Source organism: Zerene cesonia, chromosome 7 (assembly GCF_012273895.1).
Source record: "Zerene cesonia ecotype Mississippi chromosome 7, Zerene_cesonia_1.1, whole genome shotgun sequence".
Lineage (NCBI taxonomy): Eukaryota > Metazoa > Arthropoda > Insecta > Lepidoptera > Pieridae > Zerene > Zerene cesonia.
This window is the reverse complement of record NC_052108.1, coordinates 2,956,844-2,979,234: the sequence shown is the minus strand read 5'-3', so window position 1 is coordinate 2,979,234 and position 22,391 is coordinate 2,956,844. Positions and strand designations below refer to the sequence as shown.

Sequence of the window (22,391 nt, the reverse complement as noted above, 5' to 3'; positions counted from 1 at the left end):
AGAGAACCAGACTTCTTCCACTTTTGCATGAACCACATTCCTGAAAATATATTACATTTGTTAAGCTTGTCTGGACGGACACTAATGCTCTGATCATGAGTGGGTGCTGTACAAGTTTAACTTTCTGATAAGATTACAAATGTATTGTTATAGACAACTAACCCGCATTCACAAGACCACTAGAATTGTACAACGTTCCTAAATGAGGTCCACTGAGAGACAGGAATGTATGTAGTTTTCCCAAAAACGGCTTCATTTGAGGTCTGGCCAGAGCAGACCGTATAATAATAGTGCCTAAGGAATGTCCCACAAAACTTATCCTAGCTGGCTCGCTTGAATTTTGTATGTGGGTTAAAATTTCTTGGACTAGCCTGAAAATTAAATAAAAATGCAATGTTATAGCCATAATTTAAAGAACAGTTTGAATTTAATTGTATACTCGCCTGTCTGTCATTGTATCGAAATCTGAGAATGTATCTCCTTGATTCCTTTCGGACATAAGAAAGTCTAGCCGAGCGCCAGGCAAGCCTAGTTCAAGATATGTTTTAACTAAGCGAAGATCGGCAGCATTTCCGTCCAAGCCATGGACACATATTATTAGATGTAGACCTAAAACAGGTATTTGTATAATTATAGGATTCTTACCATTCTTTAAATTTTTTTTAATTATCAGTTAACTAATTATTTTATCATTTCTTACCTTCTGGGTTAAACATTCTATATTCATCGCTAATATGAAAGTATGGTAACGAATTTTCAACAGGCGGGAAGTCAGAGTATATCGCGCCAGGGTACTTCACGCTTTGTCTAAATTCGTCTCTACATTTTACAAACAGTCTTTCTGATTCTGCAAGTCCAAATATACTGACTAGATTACTTTCTCGTTCTAAAACAAATGTTGGTATAAATTTACATTCCTTTAGAATAAGATATTTAATATTATGCCATTTCAATCCTTTACCATTTTCATTTCTCGATGCTAGCTCTCCTGTACTTCTGCTTTTATTGAGTGTGCTTGTAGCAGATGAAGCCGAGGCGCTGGACGACTTTTGTGGCCGTAGCTTCCGCCTCTCCAGTATACCTGAAGTAAATACTGTCTTATAAGATAATATCTATAACATTTTTACTTGATTTATATCGAAACTATTTATTTATTTACCCTCACAAACGTGATACAGGGGATTATCCAATTGCAAACTCGTTGGTTGCTCAGCTTTTCGCGTTTTAGAAGGCGTAGATGATTTACTGCTTTGTCGGCTCAGTTTTGGTGATTTCGAGGGAGGATCCTTTAATAAAGTTGTGGTAATTAAAACAATTTATGCGGCACTAAAAACTAGAGCTATATTTATTTTATTCTAAAACTCAAACTTACCTTAAATTGATCAGGTGGTGGAGGCGCATCTCTAAATTGTTGTGGAGGTGGTAAATGTTCGTAATCATTATCCCCAACAAAGTGACTTAAATCCACTTCAGATTTAGCTTTACCTTGATATTGTTGTACAGCAGCAATTGGTCCACCTTTATGGGATTTACACGGTCTCCCAACGGTTAAGCTTCGTATTTCAGCAGCTATAAGCTTTTCTGTATATTCGATTTTATCTCTCAGTTTTGTTTTATCTAAGGTATTTGATTTTATTGGAACTAATTGAGCTTTAGTAGATACTTCTTTTCTAATATATGGATGTAAATTATCACTAATAGTTTGAGACTTTTTCACAGTGCCCTCACTGGGCGTTTTAGATGTGGAAGCATATGATTTACCTTGTATAGCACTAAACGAGTTATGTCTTTGATTAATTTTATTATTAGCATCGGAACATTGTAGACAAGTTGCCACACAAGTATCAGAATTACACCCTGCATCAATACCGTTGCTGTGCATAACTTTATTATATTCACACTGGCTATCAGTGCATATGGAGTCACTACAGATTGTGCATTCTTCACAAACGTCTTTATCACAACACTCTATTTTTTCTTCGTCATTACTTTCGTCAGCTTTAACTGCTAATTTCATTAGCCTCTCTCTTAATTGTTCTCCATTGAGGATACTTCTTTTAAAGTCTCTTAGTTTTTCACTATCCCTTTTGCGCGGTTCACTTGGCGGTTCGTAAGTTTTGCTTGCTTCTTGAGTAACTACTGTATTTCTAGGTGGTGCAAAAGTTTGATTCACGCTACTGGCATTATCTGGAGATGATGGACCCGAACTACGTCCACTAGATACCCATCCACTTTGTTCACTTAAACTTGACGTAGAGCTTCTACTTCTTCTGTCCTCTTTATTTAAAAAGTTGTCTGGTGGCATAATTTTGAAATCTTTATCACCTATATCTAAAGGAGGTGATTCGAAGGCCGGTGGTGGAGGAGGTGCCAAGTTGGGTAGTGACTCAGATCCAAATGTATTATTTAAATTAGGTTCATCTAAAACGGACGCGGCACTTCTACAATGACGTAATTCAGAACCATGATCAAGACTATATGGAACGCTAGCTGAAGATTCTAAGCGTCGAAGTTGTAAAGGTATGCTCTCATCACTCGATGAAGAAGCGGCAGCTGACATAAGCTGAGTCATTTTTTCAGAGGCTTTATGTTTGGTTCGTTTTTCAGGTCTTCCACTAGACCGTCCGCTTTTAGGAGTAGTGAGTCCTGATTTTGGTGTTGCTCTTCCAGATTTAGGTGTAGCTCGACCAGATCGGGGTGTCACGCCACCAGATTTAGGTGTAGCTTTTCCAGATTTAGGAGTAGCTCTATCAGATTTTGGAGTGCTACGTTCTGACTTAGATGTATGCCGATCTGACTTACTATCTCTTGATCTTATTGAATGATGACTACTCAATGAGTCCCGACTAGAATTTATTTTTGCATTTTCTTTACCGGCATGATTCAGTCGTGATTCTTTCGAACGACTTCTTTTCTGTCTGACTGACGGCATAGTCGAGTGTGGGGTTGATGGTGGTGTTTTTGAGTATGTTGACTTTGAAGTGCCATCACTACTTCGATCTAAAGTCATAACGAAACCACTGTCATCGCTACTTTTACTTGATTTTTTCTGATAATTGTGAATGAGACTTCCAGTATTAAAATCATAACTCCAGTCGCCCTTTTGTAAATAGTAGTTTAGCTCATGTCTTAATTGATTGCGAGCTGCTTCAATGTCTATTTGTTGGTTTTCAATTTGATGAAACACATGCGTAGAATTAGATCTATGAACATGTTTACTAGATACTAAATTACTTTGATCAGTCACTTGAGTTTTTCCACTCACGGGTGGATAAGAATTACGCGGAGGCAACATAGGACGGGGTAAATTTACAGAATAGCCTCTTTGAAATTCTAGGGGATTACGAATTACATTATTAACTTGCATTGTACCCTGATTACCGAAAGCGTAACCATATATTTGGTTAGAATTCGTTTTCGTCGATCCATTATAATTATACCCTACGCTATGGAATACTTCATTATTTGACCCATGGGTACCGACATTCATTGTGCACGGGTTTTTGTATTTTTCTCTAAATTCATTAATATTTCTTCTATATTCATCACCTTTGGATCCACACCTCGTTGTAGTGCTCGTTGGATATGAGGTTGTCGTTACACTTCTTGGGAGAGTTGTTGGTTTTGCTTGTTGTGGAGGTGCATACTGTTTTTGATAATTAACAGAAGCATTGGAGTTGTTTCTGGAACTCTTTGTTAATGTTTGCACACTAAGCGGTGTCATTTGAGAAACTCGTAGTTGATCAAGGGATTTACTATGTCTTGCAGGCAATGTACTCACACCACTTGTTATTTCGTGTTTTTGACTAAACACTTCACCATGGTCTGCCTTTTCTTTGCTTGTGCGGGAACTTTTACCTTGGCCTTTTGGTCCGTTTATATCAAGTAAAGTTGATGCTGAATACCTTGATAATTGTTGGCCTTGCTGAATAGAGCAAGAGGAAAAGGCATTGTTTAGTGGTAATTGAATTTCAGTTATTTTATTGTTTTGCACTATATATCGATTCCTTCCCGTTATTTCTAAATTTTTATTATGAGGTTTATTTAATTCGACAACGCTTTGCTTTACTAAAGTTCTTTTAGGTGATCCTCGAGTTGAACTTTGTGGCGCCAAAGTAAGTGTTGCTTGTACTACATTTGAATTAGCTTTTGCTGTACTATATTGTGGTTCCATCACATCTACCATATTTTTTGGTAGTGTGAGAGTTACTCTGGAAGCTTCAGATGAAGGCCTCCTTGAATCCATCATGGAGCTAACACTACAAGCACAGTCATCTCTTGCGGTATCAGAGCACAAAAATGGATCTGAAATATAAAAGGAATTCATTTATACAATCTTAAAAAGTTCTATAAAGTTGTATAAATTATGGTCAGTTGGTTTAAAACAGTGTGTATTAAACAGCATGGGCCGGTTTAACATCTTCTGGATATTAGTATCGTTTTCCGTCGGCTAAATAGTTTTAAATGGCTTATCGGACGGCAAGTGGTGTTGTCGCCCGTAGGAGTTAATAAAATAATCAATAGAATACATACCACTGCCTGATTTACTAGCACTCGAATTTAAGAAAGATCTTCGCCTAGCAAATTCTGCTGTATCCTGATACCTGAAAAAATATCGTAAAATATCTATAAATATAGTTTGAATTGTATATGCATGGAATATGTGGTTAATGAAGCATAGATTTAAGAAATAAAACTGAGGCTTAAATAATGGTAAGACTGAATCTCATATTATTCTCATATAATATTAACAGATTTCGTACCTGTCCTCAAAAATGATTGGCATTATATGAGGATCTCCGTCTAACGCAATGCAATGCACAGGTAGAGGTGGAAGTAGCGCTAAGTATCGAGATCTTCTAGCCACGTCGCCAACGCTTTGATATGACTGATAATTGCTATCATAGCAGCCAGCGAGAGAATGCCGTGGATTGTCTAGCACGAAGAAGCATTCGGAGAACCGCTTGATACTGAAAATGTGACGAAAGTTTTAATTCATCAAAAGCATTAGCATCCTGTTTCATTTATTTTAAATGGAAATGAAATAAAGAACATTGTGATTCACTTAAAGTATTTTACTTGACATTTTTTTTTTCATAAGTTAGATATTCTATGCAAAATAAAGTAAAACATAATTATAATTACCGAAGAGCATGATGACGAGCAGCTAATGCATGATGCACGTGCGGTCGGTCTGATGTGTGGTGCAGGAATGCGCGCCATCTCAATGTAACTTCGGCACATAGCCTCGCTATGTCGTGAGCAGCGCCCATCGCCCATTCTTCTTCCTCACCAGCATCAGATTTCTTTATAGATAATATAATATAAATATGTAAAACTCAATACTATGTTAAGACCAAACACAAAAATCTGAAGTAGTGACAGTATAAAAATTTTTTCAATACGTTAAATAAAATCATTGTACTGCAGATAAGAGAAAATTTGAAAAATTTATGTTGCAACATATTTTTCTCATGACTAAATTCAATTCTTTTATACACATACGTATTAATTTACTATGTTTATACAAATTTTTATAATACAATAGTGTATTGTATTACTTTTCAATCTCACCTTGCACAAATCACTTATGTCTTTCATCCTCTGCGCTACTTCCCCGACGATAGAATTGGATGATTCATCCGGGGTAAGTGTTACACCTGTCGAACCACACACGGCTAAAGCGCTCTGCAAACCTTCCAGTGAGCCAAGAAGTATACCGCATACTTCTGCATGCACTTGCCTGAAAACATTGGCAAATGATTACATAAACTAACACACATAATTTTTACAACAAAATAAGAAAAAAAATTCTAGAAAGTGATCTAAATTATAAAAAATTATCCTGTTTGTATATTTAGCCAATTTTGAATTAATTTAAGTAACATATTTCTTTTACCTTGCATGCGCAATCTTGCTAGAGTTACCCCCCGCACATTTTCCACCAGAACCGAAAAGAATGTTCTCGAAGCTTCCTGAAGCGTTGAAGCTGGCTCCAGCACTTTTCATTAATTTTCCCCATTGTTTGCTGGAGCGAGGTGTACTGGAATATGGCAGAGATATTAATTTATTTCATTGTACATACAGCGCAAAAATCGAAATCTGATATGTCTTCTCTTTTTTGCAATTATATTCGTTACACTACATTTTTGGGTTCGGAATACACAATTTTCTTTTAATTGGTACCCATTTCATGCTTATGCTTATTTTTTTAAATAATTGTGGAATATTGCATTAGTTTTGATTATTAATAAAAAACAATGAATTGAACTTACCAACTTTGAACGTAATGCATGATGCTTTTCCTAAGAGACATGTAACAAACAAATTTCCTGACATTTATTAGCTTAAATAACAATTATGATTATTTATAACATACTTAATATTTTACTTTGTTAGTTGTGACTTTCTGTGTGTTTAGCTAAGACACAGGTAAGTCGCAGGTATCAAATACATTTTATTAATAGAAAATGCGTCAAATCTGTTGCGAAAGTTGTTACAAATATGAAATAATGTAGCATGCGAAAAAATGCGAAACTTTACCAAAACTGTAATCTTTTTAAACTTACTTTATATACGGCTGATGCAAAGCCACCAGACTGGCATGAATGGTTATCGAGACAGCAGAGAGATGAAAGTAGTCGAACAGCACTGGTAAATGATAATGCAAGCCATTAGACGGCTGGAAGTGCAGTTTTAGCACGCGGCAGGAGACGGGCGCCAGGGTGCTGGACTGGGCTCCCTCGCTGCACCAAAGCTCCACTCCAAGACTCCATTCTGCTCTCTCTAGAGACTCTTTTAAATTGCGGCTATCAACTGTAAAAATATATATATATATATATAATGTTTAGTTTTTTTTGTATGTTTTTATTAATACCGTTGTTATATTGTATAAAGGTTATATTTGGTGAAAAATTTTAATATTTTTTTAACAACGATTTCGTCATATTTATGTTTGATTATAAAATTACGTATTTAATGCATTCCGTTTGAGATTATCTTTATAGTTTATACTGAGTAGTGTAACTAACACTCTTTCACGATACACCTACGTAATTGTTTTTGAATGTAATATAGTTATAGATTAACAATATAGTTATAGATTTGACCAACTAATTTTCGATATTCATGACTGCTGACTTTGTTCTTGCTGCAGTGTACGAGTTATATTTCCTTTTTATACATTACGAAGTGGTCTTACAAAATGCACGAACTAGGATTTTCTTGTCCTCATTCACACGAAGCATTTTGCATATGAGGTCATCCTCCGTGGCAAAACGCCAGACTTCATAGGCTGATTTATCTTTACATTTTTGTGTAATATCAGCTGTCTTGTTTACTATTCTCTTTTTGTTGAAATCAAAAGAAATCATCGCAATAGTCAATTAGTGATAAATCTACTTGATTCTAAGCTAAAAACATTTGTACAGACCAGTAATTGTGCTACCGCTTGAATAAATGAAATTGTCACGTTTCTCTTGACTGTTTCATTAGACGGAGCTAAATATACGTCGGCAGGTTATTAAAAATAGACATGATAAAAAGACAATGAACTACAATTGAATGTGTAGACTTGATGTAGACATTCAAACTATTCATAAGTCTTGAAGGTCAAGAGAAAATTCAACATAGGAATGTTAATTGAACATGTGTTTTTTTCCTCGCTTCTTATTATAAGTATATTATCGTATTATTATATTATAATTATATCAGCTGTTAGCTTTTCGCCCGCAGCTTCGGTCTTGTAAGCCGAGGCTTTCGCCGTTCCCGTACTATTTCCGGGAGAAAACTATTCTATGTCCCGTCTCTGGCTTGAAACTATCTATTATTCTACTTTACAAAATTCATATAAATCAGATCAGTGGTTGAGGCGAAGAGAAACATACATACTGATATAAAGAAGTACTTTCGCATTTATAAACGGGTGGTGATTGTAATATTTTCACCTAGTAGATGAGCTCTAAAATGCACGATGTCCCGCAAGGTGACCTCCTCGTTCCTATACATGATCTGGAAGGCTCTGGAAGCAGCCAGGCCGCCGATGAGGGAGGCGTTGGCTGCCGGTCTGCCGGTCCTCGCCGCGCCATTGCCACTAGACACAGACGCCTCGATGTGGACCGGAACTTTGGGTGACACGCGTAACCCGATACGCACTTGGTATAGCCTGCAATGTATCAAACTCAACCTGAAATATTTCATCAATTAGGTTTTTTTAGGAAGTGCTTTTGAATCGCCATCACACTATCACACTATGTACGCTGAAACTAATGAACGGATTTTGATGAAATTTGGTATACAGACAGGGTATGAGCTGACTTGGGTGATATGATACTTTTTATCCCGATAAAATGCTTCCTTGGGATAAAACAGGAATCTTGATGTTATCCGGTCGGAGTCCGGACGAGCGTCTAGTTATACATAATACTAAATCTTATTAATATAATCATTTAACATTATCTACAGTCTTCACTATCAATAATTCAATTTGCAGAGTTGGTGTGAATTGTGCGATGCTGAATTATAAAAATATGTCCTTTTTTATACCTGTGTGATCTCTTTTACAGCTTTACAGCTTTACGTATCTTTCACAGCTTTTCATTACCTCCCCATAATCAACAAATATTTTATTTGAATCCTAAAAGCAATCTTGTACAGAAGTTGTCTTTGTAACAATATATGGAACTAATATTATATGAATGGCATAATATTGATACACTATTATCTTTTATCTCAAAGAACGCTTGTCGAAAGCTCCCAAACGGCTTATTTTTTTCGGCATCTCCAACATATAACCTAGTATTATGTTATGTCTGATATAACGATATATTTTAAGCAATGTATATAAAAGCTAATGATTTATATCTTAAAGCCTTTCTCATAAATAACTCTATCTATATAAAAACCGCATCAAAATGGTTGCCTAGTTCGAAATATGTTAGCATACATAGAGACGGACAAACAGCCGCATATTCACGACCTCTTCTACATAAGCTATATTGCCGATTCAAATTTCAAACAACTGAAACTATTTTGCCAAATAATGGAACACGCAAACATCATGTATTTCTATTTTTGGGTTATTTGGAGCGACAAATTTATCAAGTCGCATTTCGAGCTAGCGTATAGGTACTATTACTATTTCAATACTAGATTAAAGATAGTGTTTGGATGCCCTCCCGTTGCACGTGTATATTTTGTAACTACTGAATACTACCGTTCCACCTGGCATGGCTTCGGTTTGACAGTGAAAAGTAGGTCATTGCATGTAACTAAAAAAAAATACGCTTCGAAGAAAGGGACGATTTAAAATCTATGTTAATATATAAAGCTGAAGATATTGTCTGTATTAATCTCAGTTAATCTCAGGAACTATTGGACCTATTTTGATGAAATTTGGTACAAAGATAGTTCGAGATCCAAGATCGAAGAATCCTGGGTATAGGATAGGTTTTGTTCTGAAAAACGCACGAGAACAGAAACTATGTGGGAAAATGTCTACATTTTTCTTTGACTACGCGAGTAAAGCCGCTCTCGGAAAGCTAGTAAGTCGATAAATAAAAATATGTCTGACGTAGTGGCTTAAGTTGAGATTACTTTTAAAATTGATATGAAACGTCAGACAAAGGGCAAGACGAAATAATTTTTTTGCCTCCTAATTTCTTCACTATACATGTAATCCGCCGATCCTTTTAAAATATTATATTTTTTATTAATCGGTTTTTAATCATTACTTAATTACTGTCATTAACATTTAAACTGTATAGATACAGATTACCTACACATATTTTTTTTTATTTGAACCTAATCAATATTTATTTAACTATAATCACATGATATTTTATTTATATGCTATGAGTAAACAATTGTTATATGCCAGAATAATATGCAAAATCGGTACGAGGGAATAATAACTAGGCATAGATAAAACGCAGTTATTTTTCCAGCTATGAATGAACGAATAATTTCAACGGAAAAGTGTGACGACAAAGCAACTGTGCCAGTACTTATTATAATAGACAACCTTTTCGCCGAGGCTTTGCTTTTATGGTTGGGACAAATAAGTATTATGCATTTTATTACGATACTGGCTTATTTTTGCGAATTTTCATTATTTTTGCGAATAGATAAAGATTATTGCGTGCGAGTTCTTTTTTCAAAATGTCTACAAGACATGTAGGGAGACAGATTTCTTTCAATATTTTTTTAAATCCACCAAGAAACCTACGTATATGAAATACATACATACTATAACGGACTAAACTTCAATCTTCTTATAAAAATTCCAAAGAAATTTGTTATACTATGCTAGTAATGTACCTTTAGATTATTTACCTACCATTTAGATTATTTTATTGTATTTCTGCTTTACTTTAACTATTAATTTTAATAATATCCTAAAATATATAATAGTTAATCAACATAATATAAAGCGTTCCACATCCAATTAAAACTGACAATCACGTGTATTGTAATAGTCGAAGCCGAAACCTCTCGTGCATACTAGTTTTTAACCGACTAAAAATATTGTACGAACTATAGTGCTTTTGTCTCGAGGGCTACAATAAAACAATGTGTTGGTTGTGAAGAGTCTTCGATCGAAGATAAAGTGGATGGTTCATCTTTACCCGAGGTTGATATTGAGCACGTGTATAATAGCACAAAAAAATTAAAACAATTTATTCAATGTTTTTACAGCTACGGTCTAGCGAGAATTGAGTCGCCAGCAGCTGTAACTCAATTTGCCGCCCCTGTGTTAAATGAATTAATTTTCATCGCAGTATCACAGCGCTGTGTAAATGTTGAATTATTATTTACACGTTGAGTCGCCACGGTATCTGCATATATTTTTGATGGAAAAAGCTCTTTACCTTTTCCCATCATAAAAATTACTTACAACAACCATCACAAAAATTACTTGAAAAACAACACTCATAAATATCTAGCGGTATCGTTTAAAACATACATTTCATTTAGAACCGTGTTTCGTTGTGACAATTTTCAAATTGAATCGCTGATTAGAAAACTGCCTGACTGACTGACTGAACTGAATTGAATTTTCGAGATTGTTAACGTATACTTACATTATAAAACAAAATTTCCATATGAAGATATATAACCAATGATTTTAATAGCATAAGATTAGTATATCTAATTATTTTTTTTTAATAATAAAAAATAAAAAAACACGGGATAGTATTAAAATTAAAAGGCTATGATCCCTCCGCAAAGAAAGACGTTTTTAATAAAGATAAATAAACAAAATTTAAATGTAATCCATTTAAATGGAAATCTTCGAAGGAATATACCTCTATTTTCACAGACATAGCATGCACAGCACCCACTAATATTAATGATATTTAACATTAAAAGGTTTCCTCCCAAAACAAAGGAGCGCTGTTACTTGTAAGCCACAACATAATTATTCTTTTTAACATAGATTTATTCAAGCTTGCTAAATAGTTTGTTTGAATTTAGGTGTATTGTGAATCTTCGCATTGGGCTCAAGGCGAAAGATAAAACTTGTCAACTTTATTAAAAACAGATTGTATAGATCTACAATTATAACACAGTCCGGTTAGGTAGGTCAAGTGAAGACAGTCGGCTTCTAGGATTTTGCTCTAAAAACAGTTATAAGTGAATAGTCGTTGCGTGAATAGACATCTTAAAAACTGACAAAGTTATAATTCCATGTATGAACGTAAATTTCTAACATCTTAAGCATTAGGTATTAGATCGAAATCCGAAATAGGGAATTAAATACTACAGTTATTTGAATCCCTATTATGGTGTTTGTAATAATAATTTGTACTTAGTAAATTAGTAGTTAATAGCTACATTATAATTGTTTTCTACAAAAAAGGACACCAACGTCCCTGAAGGGGAGGTATCACCAAACATTCAAAAATAGGATAAAACGACAACAATTTCCTATCAAAAGAGAATCACGCCAATCGATTGAATACCCACGCAATACGACTCCGTACTAAACCAATACAGTAAAATAAACATAACTACGGTCGAATCTACTTATTTTTTGAGACGTCGGTGAACATAGCGGCGTTAATTGTTCTGCGGTAAAAGAAATCATAAGTACAAAGTAGAAACAAAACTCTAATACAAACAACGCATGATTACTAAATATCAGGTCCCCTCGAACGAGAGGCAGACATTAGTTTCCGCCATGTTTCCGCTACCAGCTGGTTTAATTTGGTTTACTAAAGCTTTTTTTACACTCCTAGTAAATTTTTTGGAGGTGTGTGTTCTTTAGTTCATCGTAAAATCTACATAAATAAAAATAAAAAAGCATAAGCTTAAATTTACATAGTTAGAAATTTAAACTCATGCTTTAGTTATAAGGTAAAAGTTGTTAATATTCTACAAAATAATTGTCCTGGATAGGTTAATAAGAGATGAAAAAAAAAAGGGTAAAAATAAAGAAAGGGTTCGTGTAAATTTTACTATTATACAGAAATATAACAATACGTTGTATTTATAATTACCTGAGATAAGAATAAAGCGATTTACTTGTATTCCCGTCTGATTTGAAATGTTAAGATTGTACACGTGTAGAAGCCAAAGATTTGCAATCACTTGGCTATTTCTTTATTTATATAAAAGTTAAGGTATTTATTAGCAAAGCTTGATAGAACTATACCATTGGAGATTTCTAGTCTATTTAAATTATGCAGGTATCTGATATTATTCTGGAATACTCCGAAAAAATATGCACGATTGTATCATAAAAGTTGTAGGATTAAACTATTGCAAATAATAGTATAGAAGTAAGGAAAAATACTATTTATAAAAAATAATACGCGGATACGTTGTACTAGAAAATAACACGCAACATTTTTATATATATGTAATATGTAAAAAACAACAAACATCAATGCATGTTTATTATTTTAACATACACATTATGTTATGAGATATAGCAACCCGTAAGTATTAAATAACATCAAAACTTCAACAGTACAACAAGTCCAATTGGCAATAGCCTATTATAATAAATACACATAAATACTAAGACAATAACAAAATAAATTATGCAATAGATAATGCGTGCACTAAAATCTCTAGTAAAGTTTCTGAGCTAAGACATAATGTTGCCATGACTGCTTCACGGGCGTTTTGCCAATCACAATCAGATTACGGTCACGCATACAACATTAATGAATGTGTTCATTAGATTTTGAAAGAGTTGTTGAACCGTAAAATAAACAGTTCTATATTTATTTGTATAAAACAGCTTTTGTTGAAACTGCTACGAAAATAGTTACGTACAAGGACTATACCGTAACGTATGTGGATAATAAAATTTCATTGAAGTTAAAAATAAAATAAATTCACCTTACTATCTATCTATCTATCTATCGGCAATCGGAGAATTTTCGAATGCTATGGTAAAATATTCATACTTATTAATTCGTTTCATTGAAAGGGGTTGTCATTTATATTAACAAAGATATCACCTCGTAGGTGGCCATCCTGCCTGCACGCTAGTGCTACATTGTTATATATGTATATTGAAAAATAAAATTAGGTTAGTTATTGGTTTGTCAAGCTATTATTATGTTTCTCTTTCATAATTCTAGGGCACCACCAAAAAGAATTTACCCGGTTATTTGGAATTTTACGTGGGGACACAAATCCAACATGCAGAGGTTTTTATGTGTTGTGGGACCCACCCGCAACCTGCCTATGAATGCACTGTAGAGATATAGCTCTGGGCAGTCCGCGGTCGGTGTTAGACTATTGTTCAATATGAGAATTAAATATGTGGTCTAAGGGAGAGGTTATTCGATTGACGGGAGATTGGTGAAAAACTATGGACATCTGCCTTTTCAACAACATAAAATTTTAAATAGTAGCAGACGTCATTTTAATCGCTAGAACGCAATAAGACGAAAAAGTGTTTTGTTCAAACAGTTCTATAAAGATGATTTATCTTGTAAGGAATATATTTAACATAAACGATTACTTTGGGTAGCAGAAGTGTTATTGAACGACAGTTATCTGTATGTTTATTCTGCTTAGGTTAGGTTATCGATTTTTCTATACTCGGATGTAATTTTCTATTAAACTCTTTATGAAGTAGACGGTCGTGTAATTATCTGTTATAAGTTATTTATTATTTGTGAGTGTGTTTATTATCCGATATCTATTCACTTAAAAATTTACGATATAGTACTTCATTCAGGATATTTTTGATTTAGGCTACTATTTAAATGTAATAATAATTAAAACAAATACAGGAATTGTCAAGAGAATGTTACAAATTATATCTGTTCTGTTTTCAGTTGCTTTAACATATATGTAATTAAAGGAAAGGTTAGTTTTGAATTCATAAAAACTAGTACAAAATACGCACATCACAGAAAATGTATAACCGTAAATTATCAAGGTAATTGCTTTCAGTGCTCGCATTAAAAGAAACCTCAATTATTTCAGTAACTAAATCGTAGAATCAAGGCAATTACATCGTTAAGGGTTAAAAGCATACTTTGTATAAATTTGAAACGTTGCAGTGTTCCTTTTTAATTTATTTTTATATTTTAGTGATTAAAAAGGATTTTATTACTTCAGTACTTAAATTTTCTTGAATAATGAATCCTCTAGGTGCCAGCCATCTTCTTTTTAGCACGGCATTGTTTCACTTTTAAGGCTGGGATATTCTGACCTCCTTGAAATAATGTTAAATAATGAAATAAGAAACTTATAAAATGGAGGTCGTTTGAGAATTCAGTACCTATACACAACTGCAGCGTACCCACTTATAATACGAATAAGGATATTTTTCCATTGTGGTTGTGATGTACTTCACATCTATCTTTCATCAGGCTGAAGTTCGACGACCCTCTTTAAAAATCGTTCTATTTTCCTTTCATATAATACACACAAATAAGGAAAACGTCCCTCGCCCCCGGGGTTCGTCAACTTCTGGTCGACAATCTGATCAAAAGACATGAATTATTTATGAAAACGAATAAAAATAGATGGTTTCAATAAAAATGTACAGAAAAAAATATGATATGTCAATTAATTGGAAGGGAAGGATTAAAGTCTGGAATATTCGATATTATTCAAGTGAAATATAAAATTAAATTTTGTTCTTCATAAAGCATGGCTTCTGATGTTACTTGTATGTAATGTAGGTACGTGTTTTTAAATTCTTAATCTTGAGCGTTTTCATCTGTATTTCCAGTGTTTTTTAATGACGGAGTAAGATATATGGTCCTGTGGGGAATATGTTATTAAAAGCAACGTAAAGCATACAACTAAAAATCAAGTAGTGTAAGTGTATTGTGAGCTGCTGGAGTATATATTTTTACTGTAAAGTAAATGTAGATGTCAGTTTTTTTTGTTTTTTTTTTTTTACATGGATTATTTTTTTATATATCATTTTAAATAAACTAGAGTCTAATTAAAAATGAGTTTGAACTTCAACATTCAAAATTACTGTACAATGGATCTCTTGGTGCAGGTTTACTAAAAAATGATTGATTAATATATAATATTTACTTGTATTGTTATGACGATTATATGAAATAATTGGATCCGTGTATCTTCAGAAGGGAATATACACTTAATGGATTTAATAACTGATTAAAAGCGAATATCGGTCCGGGAGGACGGTAGATCCCACCGGCACAGATAATATAAAATAGTACCATCAGTTTACTATTTGACGTCACATTCCTGTCCCAGTTAACGCAATCCGACTAAAGTTTTGTTTCATTCTAGTTGTTTATATCGATATAGTTACGTAATAGTCTTGCGACCAGATATAACCCATGAAGGTTTTGCTAGCAATATGACGTTTTTAAATGGAATGGGAAAATACGTTTCATAGCGCTTAATAAACGTTAAGTATCTACTGTGATGAATTATTCATTACATTCGGTAGCTGAATTGATCCTTAATTTGAAACGACTTGCAAGAATTAACCAATAATTATTTTTAACAGATTTCTCAGTTTAGATTTTAATATTGAAAAAGAAACACTTCTCCATTCAATGGACTTATAGCCTTTGATTCGTGTGAATGATTGTTGCCCTGATTTTGAAGAGAATATCTCGCAAGAAAATAGATGAGGTCAAAAGCTTAATGCTTTGAATGCACGCGACTGGATGTACTAATTAAAGCTTTCATTATAGTTTCAGCATTTAATTATTTCACTATTTCGTTCGATTCGTGATAACACTTTTTATGTCATAACCGGTGTAGCGAAATTTTATTTTGCGGTTATATTAATGATTGTGAACATAAAATTTCTTTGTAATTTGTTGTTGCGGTGTGTCATTTAAGACGTCCTTATCAATTGTTATCAGTTTCCTGAATATCGAGTGAAATGTTACGTCGGTACTCTAATTTACCTACGTACGATTTGGAGGCTATAGAGCCAAGGCTTACCCTCTCTGGAAGAGATCGACATTGTAGAACTTGTACAGTTCAATAGAGAACTCGAAGGTAGCCTGCAGGTCGGTCATGGTGTGAGATCGGGGGAGCGGGCGCGGGCGGCGCGGCGCGCCATGCCGCGGCCGTCGTTAGCAGCCAGCCGGAGCTGGCCGGAGCGCCACAGCCCCGAGCATCAGCGATCACTGCATCCACCTCAGTCACGACCACACCCCACAAACACTCCCGGGAATTTTCAGCGGATATTCTGAAACGCAGCGGCGATCGCGAGCGTACAGCCGACAGTGCGGGAAACGGGAATTCATTTTAGCCGCGTTGTACGCATGCGCGGGTGCCGCGTCGTCGCGGCAGAGCCGAGCTACGGCAGTGCGCGCTGCCTGCTTAACTGGGCAGGTACGAGCACATGATCGTTTCAAATGCCATCACATTTACCTTACGATTAAAGGTCAGAGGGCGGTCGCGTGCGCCGGCCTGTTTCCTCCTGTCGATGTATATCGGATAGCATAGCCACAGCATAGCGCAATTTGGGGCGACTTTGGCGTTGCGAAAGTTCACAGCGCTATTTTCATTTGTCTATAGAACGAAATGTCAAGAGCTGTCTTTTAAGAATTGTATTATTCTTTCATTCTGAATTGTTGTCTAAACAGCGTCACCGATAAAAATAAGAAATGCTTATAGAAAGATTAATAGAAAATTACTCAGAAAGTAAAGTTTTGAATACTGCTTAATACAAAATAAATTGTAATTGTATGTAAAAAGTAGTGTGTAAGTGTATATAAAGAAAATTTTGCTCTGATATATTCTGTTGCAATTCCTATGACGTACGTATGTGTATAATATAGGATTAATTGAAGTTCTAGAGCATTAAAAATTTCTTATTCTTATGTTCCTCAAAAACAATATTTTTTATGTAATTCTTATTCGTGTAAATATACATACACTGAATTAATACGAAATTTTGTTATTGTCGGTTGTACACCGGAACATCCTCACCACCCTTAAATTTTAAATTGTCTTTTTGTGGAGTGTTGTAAAATATCAAGGTAGTAATGTATATCGTTCTCAAAGAGCAATAACATACTTAACTACCCTTGATTTGTTAGTGCAAATGGAAAACACAAATGTTTTACAATCATTTGACTCTAGTACTCAATAAGTAGATAAATAAACCTTCACTTAATCAGTAAACAAAATAAAAAAGGCCTGAATTAATATGGCACTTTGTTAAAATTAAATGACCACCCCACAAATCCCGGTGTCCACGACAGCGATGCGTCAACGACACACGTTCAGAAATAACAAATTGAAAACAAAAACGCTAAATATATTGTACATAAGCTTGTTCTATACGGGGATTACAAACGGGATTGAATTTTGCATGGCTACGGGAAAAGGTCATGGGTCGAGTTTTAGGTGATCGATACTTAGCAGTTGAGGGAACGTAAAAGTTTACGTTTAAATTAGATTAGTCTATTCGGAGCTGTTTCTTTCTGATATATTCGGAATAGAAGATATATATTAAAAATAGAAATGAATTTATAAGCTATTAGTAGTTGTATTTAAAATAATGAATTGCATTGTCTGGCACCTTTTTTTTTTATTTGGTAACCGTCATTATTTAACATATTTCAAAATTTTTTAATAAGTTTAATAAACTGGTTTGTTTCATTTTGACTATTAATACATTTGACCCATAGGTTTTTTTTCACTAAAGTAGTATAAAAGATTTGGCTTAAAAAATTAAGAGAAGGTGGATCTTAACAGGAACCAGAGTTTTAGATATTTTAGATATTCACTCTATAATACAGTTATATAATTTGAAATCGAAAGAAGAGAATAAAAGACGAGAGGCGGGATTTAAATTCAAATTGTCTGGTTTTTGTCTATTTCAAACTTATCAACCATTCTTAAACTGGAAAAGGTTTAACAATCAAATATCTTGAACCGTTACTTCTTAATTTAATACTTCACTTGAATTAAACAAAGTTATAACTTTTTACCACCATTTATAAATTTATAAACGGTCATTTATAAATGGTCGTGTAACCAAATCAACATCATGAACAGCGAAATGTCATCAAGAGCATCCTACAAACGTGCATGCAGCAATATGCTGAGTGGCGTTTCGAACACTAGTCCGCGTGCATTGTGAATGCATGCCTGTGTCGCCTAGTAACGCGACTTTACCGTACATTGCACTTCTTTGTGATTTAGGTTACCTATTTAGTTGACAGGCTATGTAATGTATCGGATAGGTGCAGGACACAATTGAATTGCACGTTATAGTCATGCATCGTTTATAAGTTACTTGCTGCGCCCCGCTGTTTCACCCGCGTAGGTCCGTATCCCGTAGGATTATGGGGATAAAAGTTGCCTATAAGTTATTCCAGATGTCCAGCTTTCTTCGTACCAAATTTCATTGCAATCGGTTCAGTAGTTTTTGTGTGAAAGAGCAACAAACACACACACATCCTTACAAACTTTCGCATTTATAATATTAGTAGGATGCGCTACGCTATGATGGAAGTTATAGGTACCCTAAAATACGATTCACACTGATATTACATATAGGTCTGTAGACTCTCGTCTTGCTCAATTACAAGCAGACCGCCCTTGAGGTACTATTATTACACTAGGTATACCCATAAATAACCACGTAACATGTTGTATGTTGGTTTTAAACGGATTAAAAAAAAGACAAGGTTATAAATTTGACTATATGTCCTTTGGGTTTGTTACCAAAGAACTTTTGACTGGATTGACCGATTTCGACGATTTTTTTTTTATTTGAAAGTTGATGCCCCCCGTGTGGTTGGGACCATATTTAAATTTAGTCTTGTTCTACAAATTGAAAGCGGTTTAGTATATGTCAAAAATAAGTAAGTTGTATTTACATCCTCGGAGCTCCAAAAAAATTTTTTTAAATGTTTTAATTCAGTTAGACGGTTTTCCCTATTGTATATGAAGTTATAGAAGACTCTATATATAGAAGTCTCTCGCATTTCCTTTCCTACCAGGTTGCCTAGCAGAGATTGCTGTCTAGCAAGCTCTAAGAGCGTCTTTTGTACGAACTATCATTGTGCCATTATTTTGTATAAGGTTTACTTTGTGTTTTGTACAACAAAGTATTAAAAATAAATAGTAATAAATAAAAATAAATAGACAAATAAATTACAAATTCCAGATTCTCTTCAATATTTATAGGAAGTAGAATACGAAACAAATGAGACTTGAAATTGCAGCAAATCTATAAATTAATCATAAAAAAAACATATACCGTCTTTTGAATGTAAACATTCCGATTTATCTTATGATATGGGAATTATCTGCATTATGTAAAATTCTGGGCCTTTTTATCCCATTTTTACTCTCCGGCATCTATTAACATTTCATTCGCTCATATTTCATATTTATCAATTGTTATCAATTTAATTCCCATAATTCTTATTCTCTTGCTGAAAACTATTCACGTAAATTGCAACATCGTTGAAATAATTGAAGCTTTAGCGAACATCTGAACATCAAAATAGTCCATTCGTTGCTATTGAGCATTGAATGTATGAGGAAAACGTGTAGAAGAGGTTGTTTTTCCCCCAGTAACGCACTATTCAAGACACTGTCGTATGGTACTTTATGTACGTAGTAGGAGTACATGGGCGCACTTTTTTGCCTTTTCAGGTCAAGCTTCTGATTACGGTGCGATACTGCGGTTTGATTGGTTGTTGGGTTTTATGAATGTCCTTTAAACCTTGATGTGTGTGAGGAAACTTCTAAATAGGTAGTGTTGTTTGGTAAAAGTGTTATGTAAGCGTGATATGGATGAAGGGTTTAATTATGTTAGTGAACAGAAATAAATTGAAATTTGAATCTGTGAATAGATTCAAGCATTTGTTTTATATTAATGCTTTTCTTTTTATATAAAGAGAATTGTGTTATTTAAAAAGAACAGGTGCTAAATTTTTATCTACAGTATGATTTGGTTGCTTGTAGTAAATGAAATATAAAACGTTTTAACCCATATTCATTTACAAGAAAAAAGCTGTAGAATGTGAAGTTGTAAACAAGATTTTTAAAGTAGGTATGTTTACAAAAAAAATAGGATAACTATATTTACTTCTTGTATGTTAAGTGCCTTAATTAAAATTATATATGCATTTGTGTATTAGAAGTGTTTAAGACAGTTTCAAGTTACACCGTCATTTCGTTAATTCTACTGCTCTTTCCGTTATTAAACAATGAGTTTGCGAACAAAGGCAGCCATAAAGCCATAACAATTTGGCCAACAATTATTGACCTTCGTGAGAATGTAACAATTTGCAAAGGTCATAACTTCTATAAGGGTCACATTGTTGGCGGAAAACGCGTTTGTTTCCTCCCCGTTATGGCGTCAAAAATAATTACACCCACGGCACAGTCTTTGTAGCTTTCTGTGGGTTAAAAATAATCACGGTAAAACGTTAAACGTGGTGTGATTTTGTATAATACAAGATGACAATTGTATATTTATCATATATAGCGTGAATTATATTTGTACTAAGATAAGTAAATTTTTTTTCAGCTTGCTAGTTGTTGAGCAGTTTTGTTTCGATACCTGATATAAAAAAAAAACTTAATGTCATTATCTGATGATAATGATGATGTGATCATCAGCCCATATATTATGTGTAGGGACACAGGCCTTGTTCAGGCAACAATCCACCATTGGCCACGTGCGACTTGGCAGATGTCGTATGTGTGGTTCCTCACGATATTTTCCTTCACCGCTCAAGCAGTGATTACGTGTATATTGCACAGAGAAATTGAAAAATTTACTTCCTGTACCCTAAGCTCCGTCTTAAACTTAATGTAATAAATCTATATAAATAAATCCAATCATGTCCTCCTTACAACAGTAAAAACCTGCGAATACGATTTATTCTTACGACCTTATAAATTTTATTTTCCGAACGCCTGATGATTTTATCATAGCAACATCGTGTCAATTTGAGGCGAGCGCTGCTAATTTAATGCGGTGTTAGCAGACTGTGAGGGATCGAATTGGACGTTGGATTTCGACGGAATATCACATGGCTTCCCCTCGATTTGTTTGAGCGAGGAAGAGGGACGTAGATTGCATGTTCAGGAAATTAATAGTCGAGGCGGATTCGTTTTGGACAGAATATTGCAATACGTCGGCGCGTTGGTGTTGATGGCATTCTTAGTGGCTTTACTCTGCTGGTGATAATCGATAGGTCATAACTCATAACCATAGTGCAAATGATTCTCTTATAGTCTACTTATTACTAAATTGGTTGAGGACCCCTTTAATTTAATAACATAATTGTACCCGTAATGGAATTTATAAAAAGTCGTTGTTGTTTCGATATGTTTGTCCATAATTTTACGATATATTAAAAAAGGAACCTTCTATAATACCCAGTTCGTTTAAATCAAGCTTTCACAGTTAATCAATGTCTATATAAACAACGAATATTTACATTTCTTCCCCCATGTCAAGTTGGCTAAGGGTGAAGATATTAAAAGCGGATTCCAAACATACATTCTGAAATATATGTAGATATTCAATGTGACCCTTCTATTCGCAATTGATTGAGGTACTAGAATAAATATTGAAAATATTTGATGCTTATACCCTCTTGTACCAATATGCTATTTGCTTGTACATAGTATTAGCTTCGACACGCAGTCTCAACTATAGGTATAAATTAGAATAAAAAAGCCTCTTTCGATACTGCAAATATTACGCATTTTAGTAAGTTATTATTTATAAGACTAACAAATGTTTGTTTTTCTTTTAATGCAGCTATGAAAAAATACTCAGTGTAGTTTGGAATTTATAAATAACTATTTGCTCGCTCCGGGTCCACTCGGGTAGATGTTTTTGTATATTTCTTTTCAAATTTACTTAGTCTGGCCATAAATACTGTTACACTTAATTATAAAAAAATATTACATTTGAATTTCGAATCTGTCAT

At 34.2% G+C, this 22,391-nt stretch overlaps 1 protein-coding gene across 1 annotated transcript in view; it reads right to left on the bottom strand.

Moving 5' to 3' along the window:
* The window catches only part of LOC119828198, a 24,278-nt gene extending 7,320 nt beyond the window's left edge, over window positions 1-16,958 (bottom strand). The window contains exons 1-15 of the mRNA XM_038350298.1: window positions 16,414-16,958; window positions 7,947-8,164; window positions 6,570-6,816; window positions 6,276-6,305; window positions 5,900-6,043; window positions 5,575-5,743; window positions 5,146-5,306; window positions 4,764-4,970; window positions 4,534-4,604; window positions 1,373-4,305; window positions 1,160-1,286; window positions 701-1,081; window positions 444-609; window positions 163-371; window positions 3-40 (exon numbers count right to left, since the gene is read on the bottom strand). Of these exons, the coding sequence (XP_038206226.1) occupies window positions 3-40; window positions 163-371; window positions 444-609; window positions 701-1,081; window positions 1,160-1,286; window positions 1,373-4,305; window positions 4,534-4,604; window positions 4,764-4,970; window positions 5,146-5,306; window positions 5,575-5,743; window positions 5,900-6,043; window positions 6,276-6,305; window positions 6,570-6,816; window positions 7,947-8,164; window positions 16,414-16,490 (5,178 nt within the window). The 5' untranslated portion in view covers window positions 16,491-16,958. The remainder of the gene's footprint in view (window positions 1-2; window positions 41-162; window positions 372-443; window positions 610-700; window positions 1,082-1,159; window positions 1,287-1,372; window positions 4,306-4,533; window positions 4,605-4,763; window positions 4,971-5,145; window positions 5,307-5,574; window positions 5,744-5,899; window positions 6,044-6,275; window positions 6,306-6,569; window positions 6,817-7,946; window positions 8,165-16,413) is intronic.
* Window positions 16,959-22,391: the final 5,433 nt, after the last annotated feature.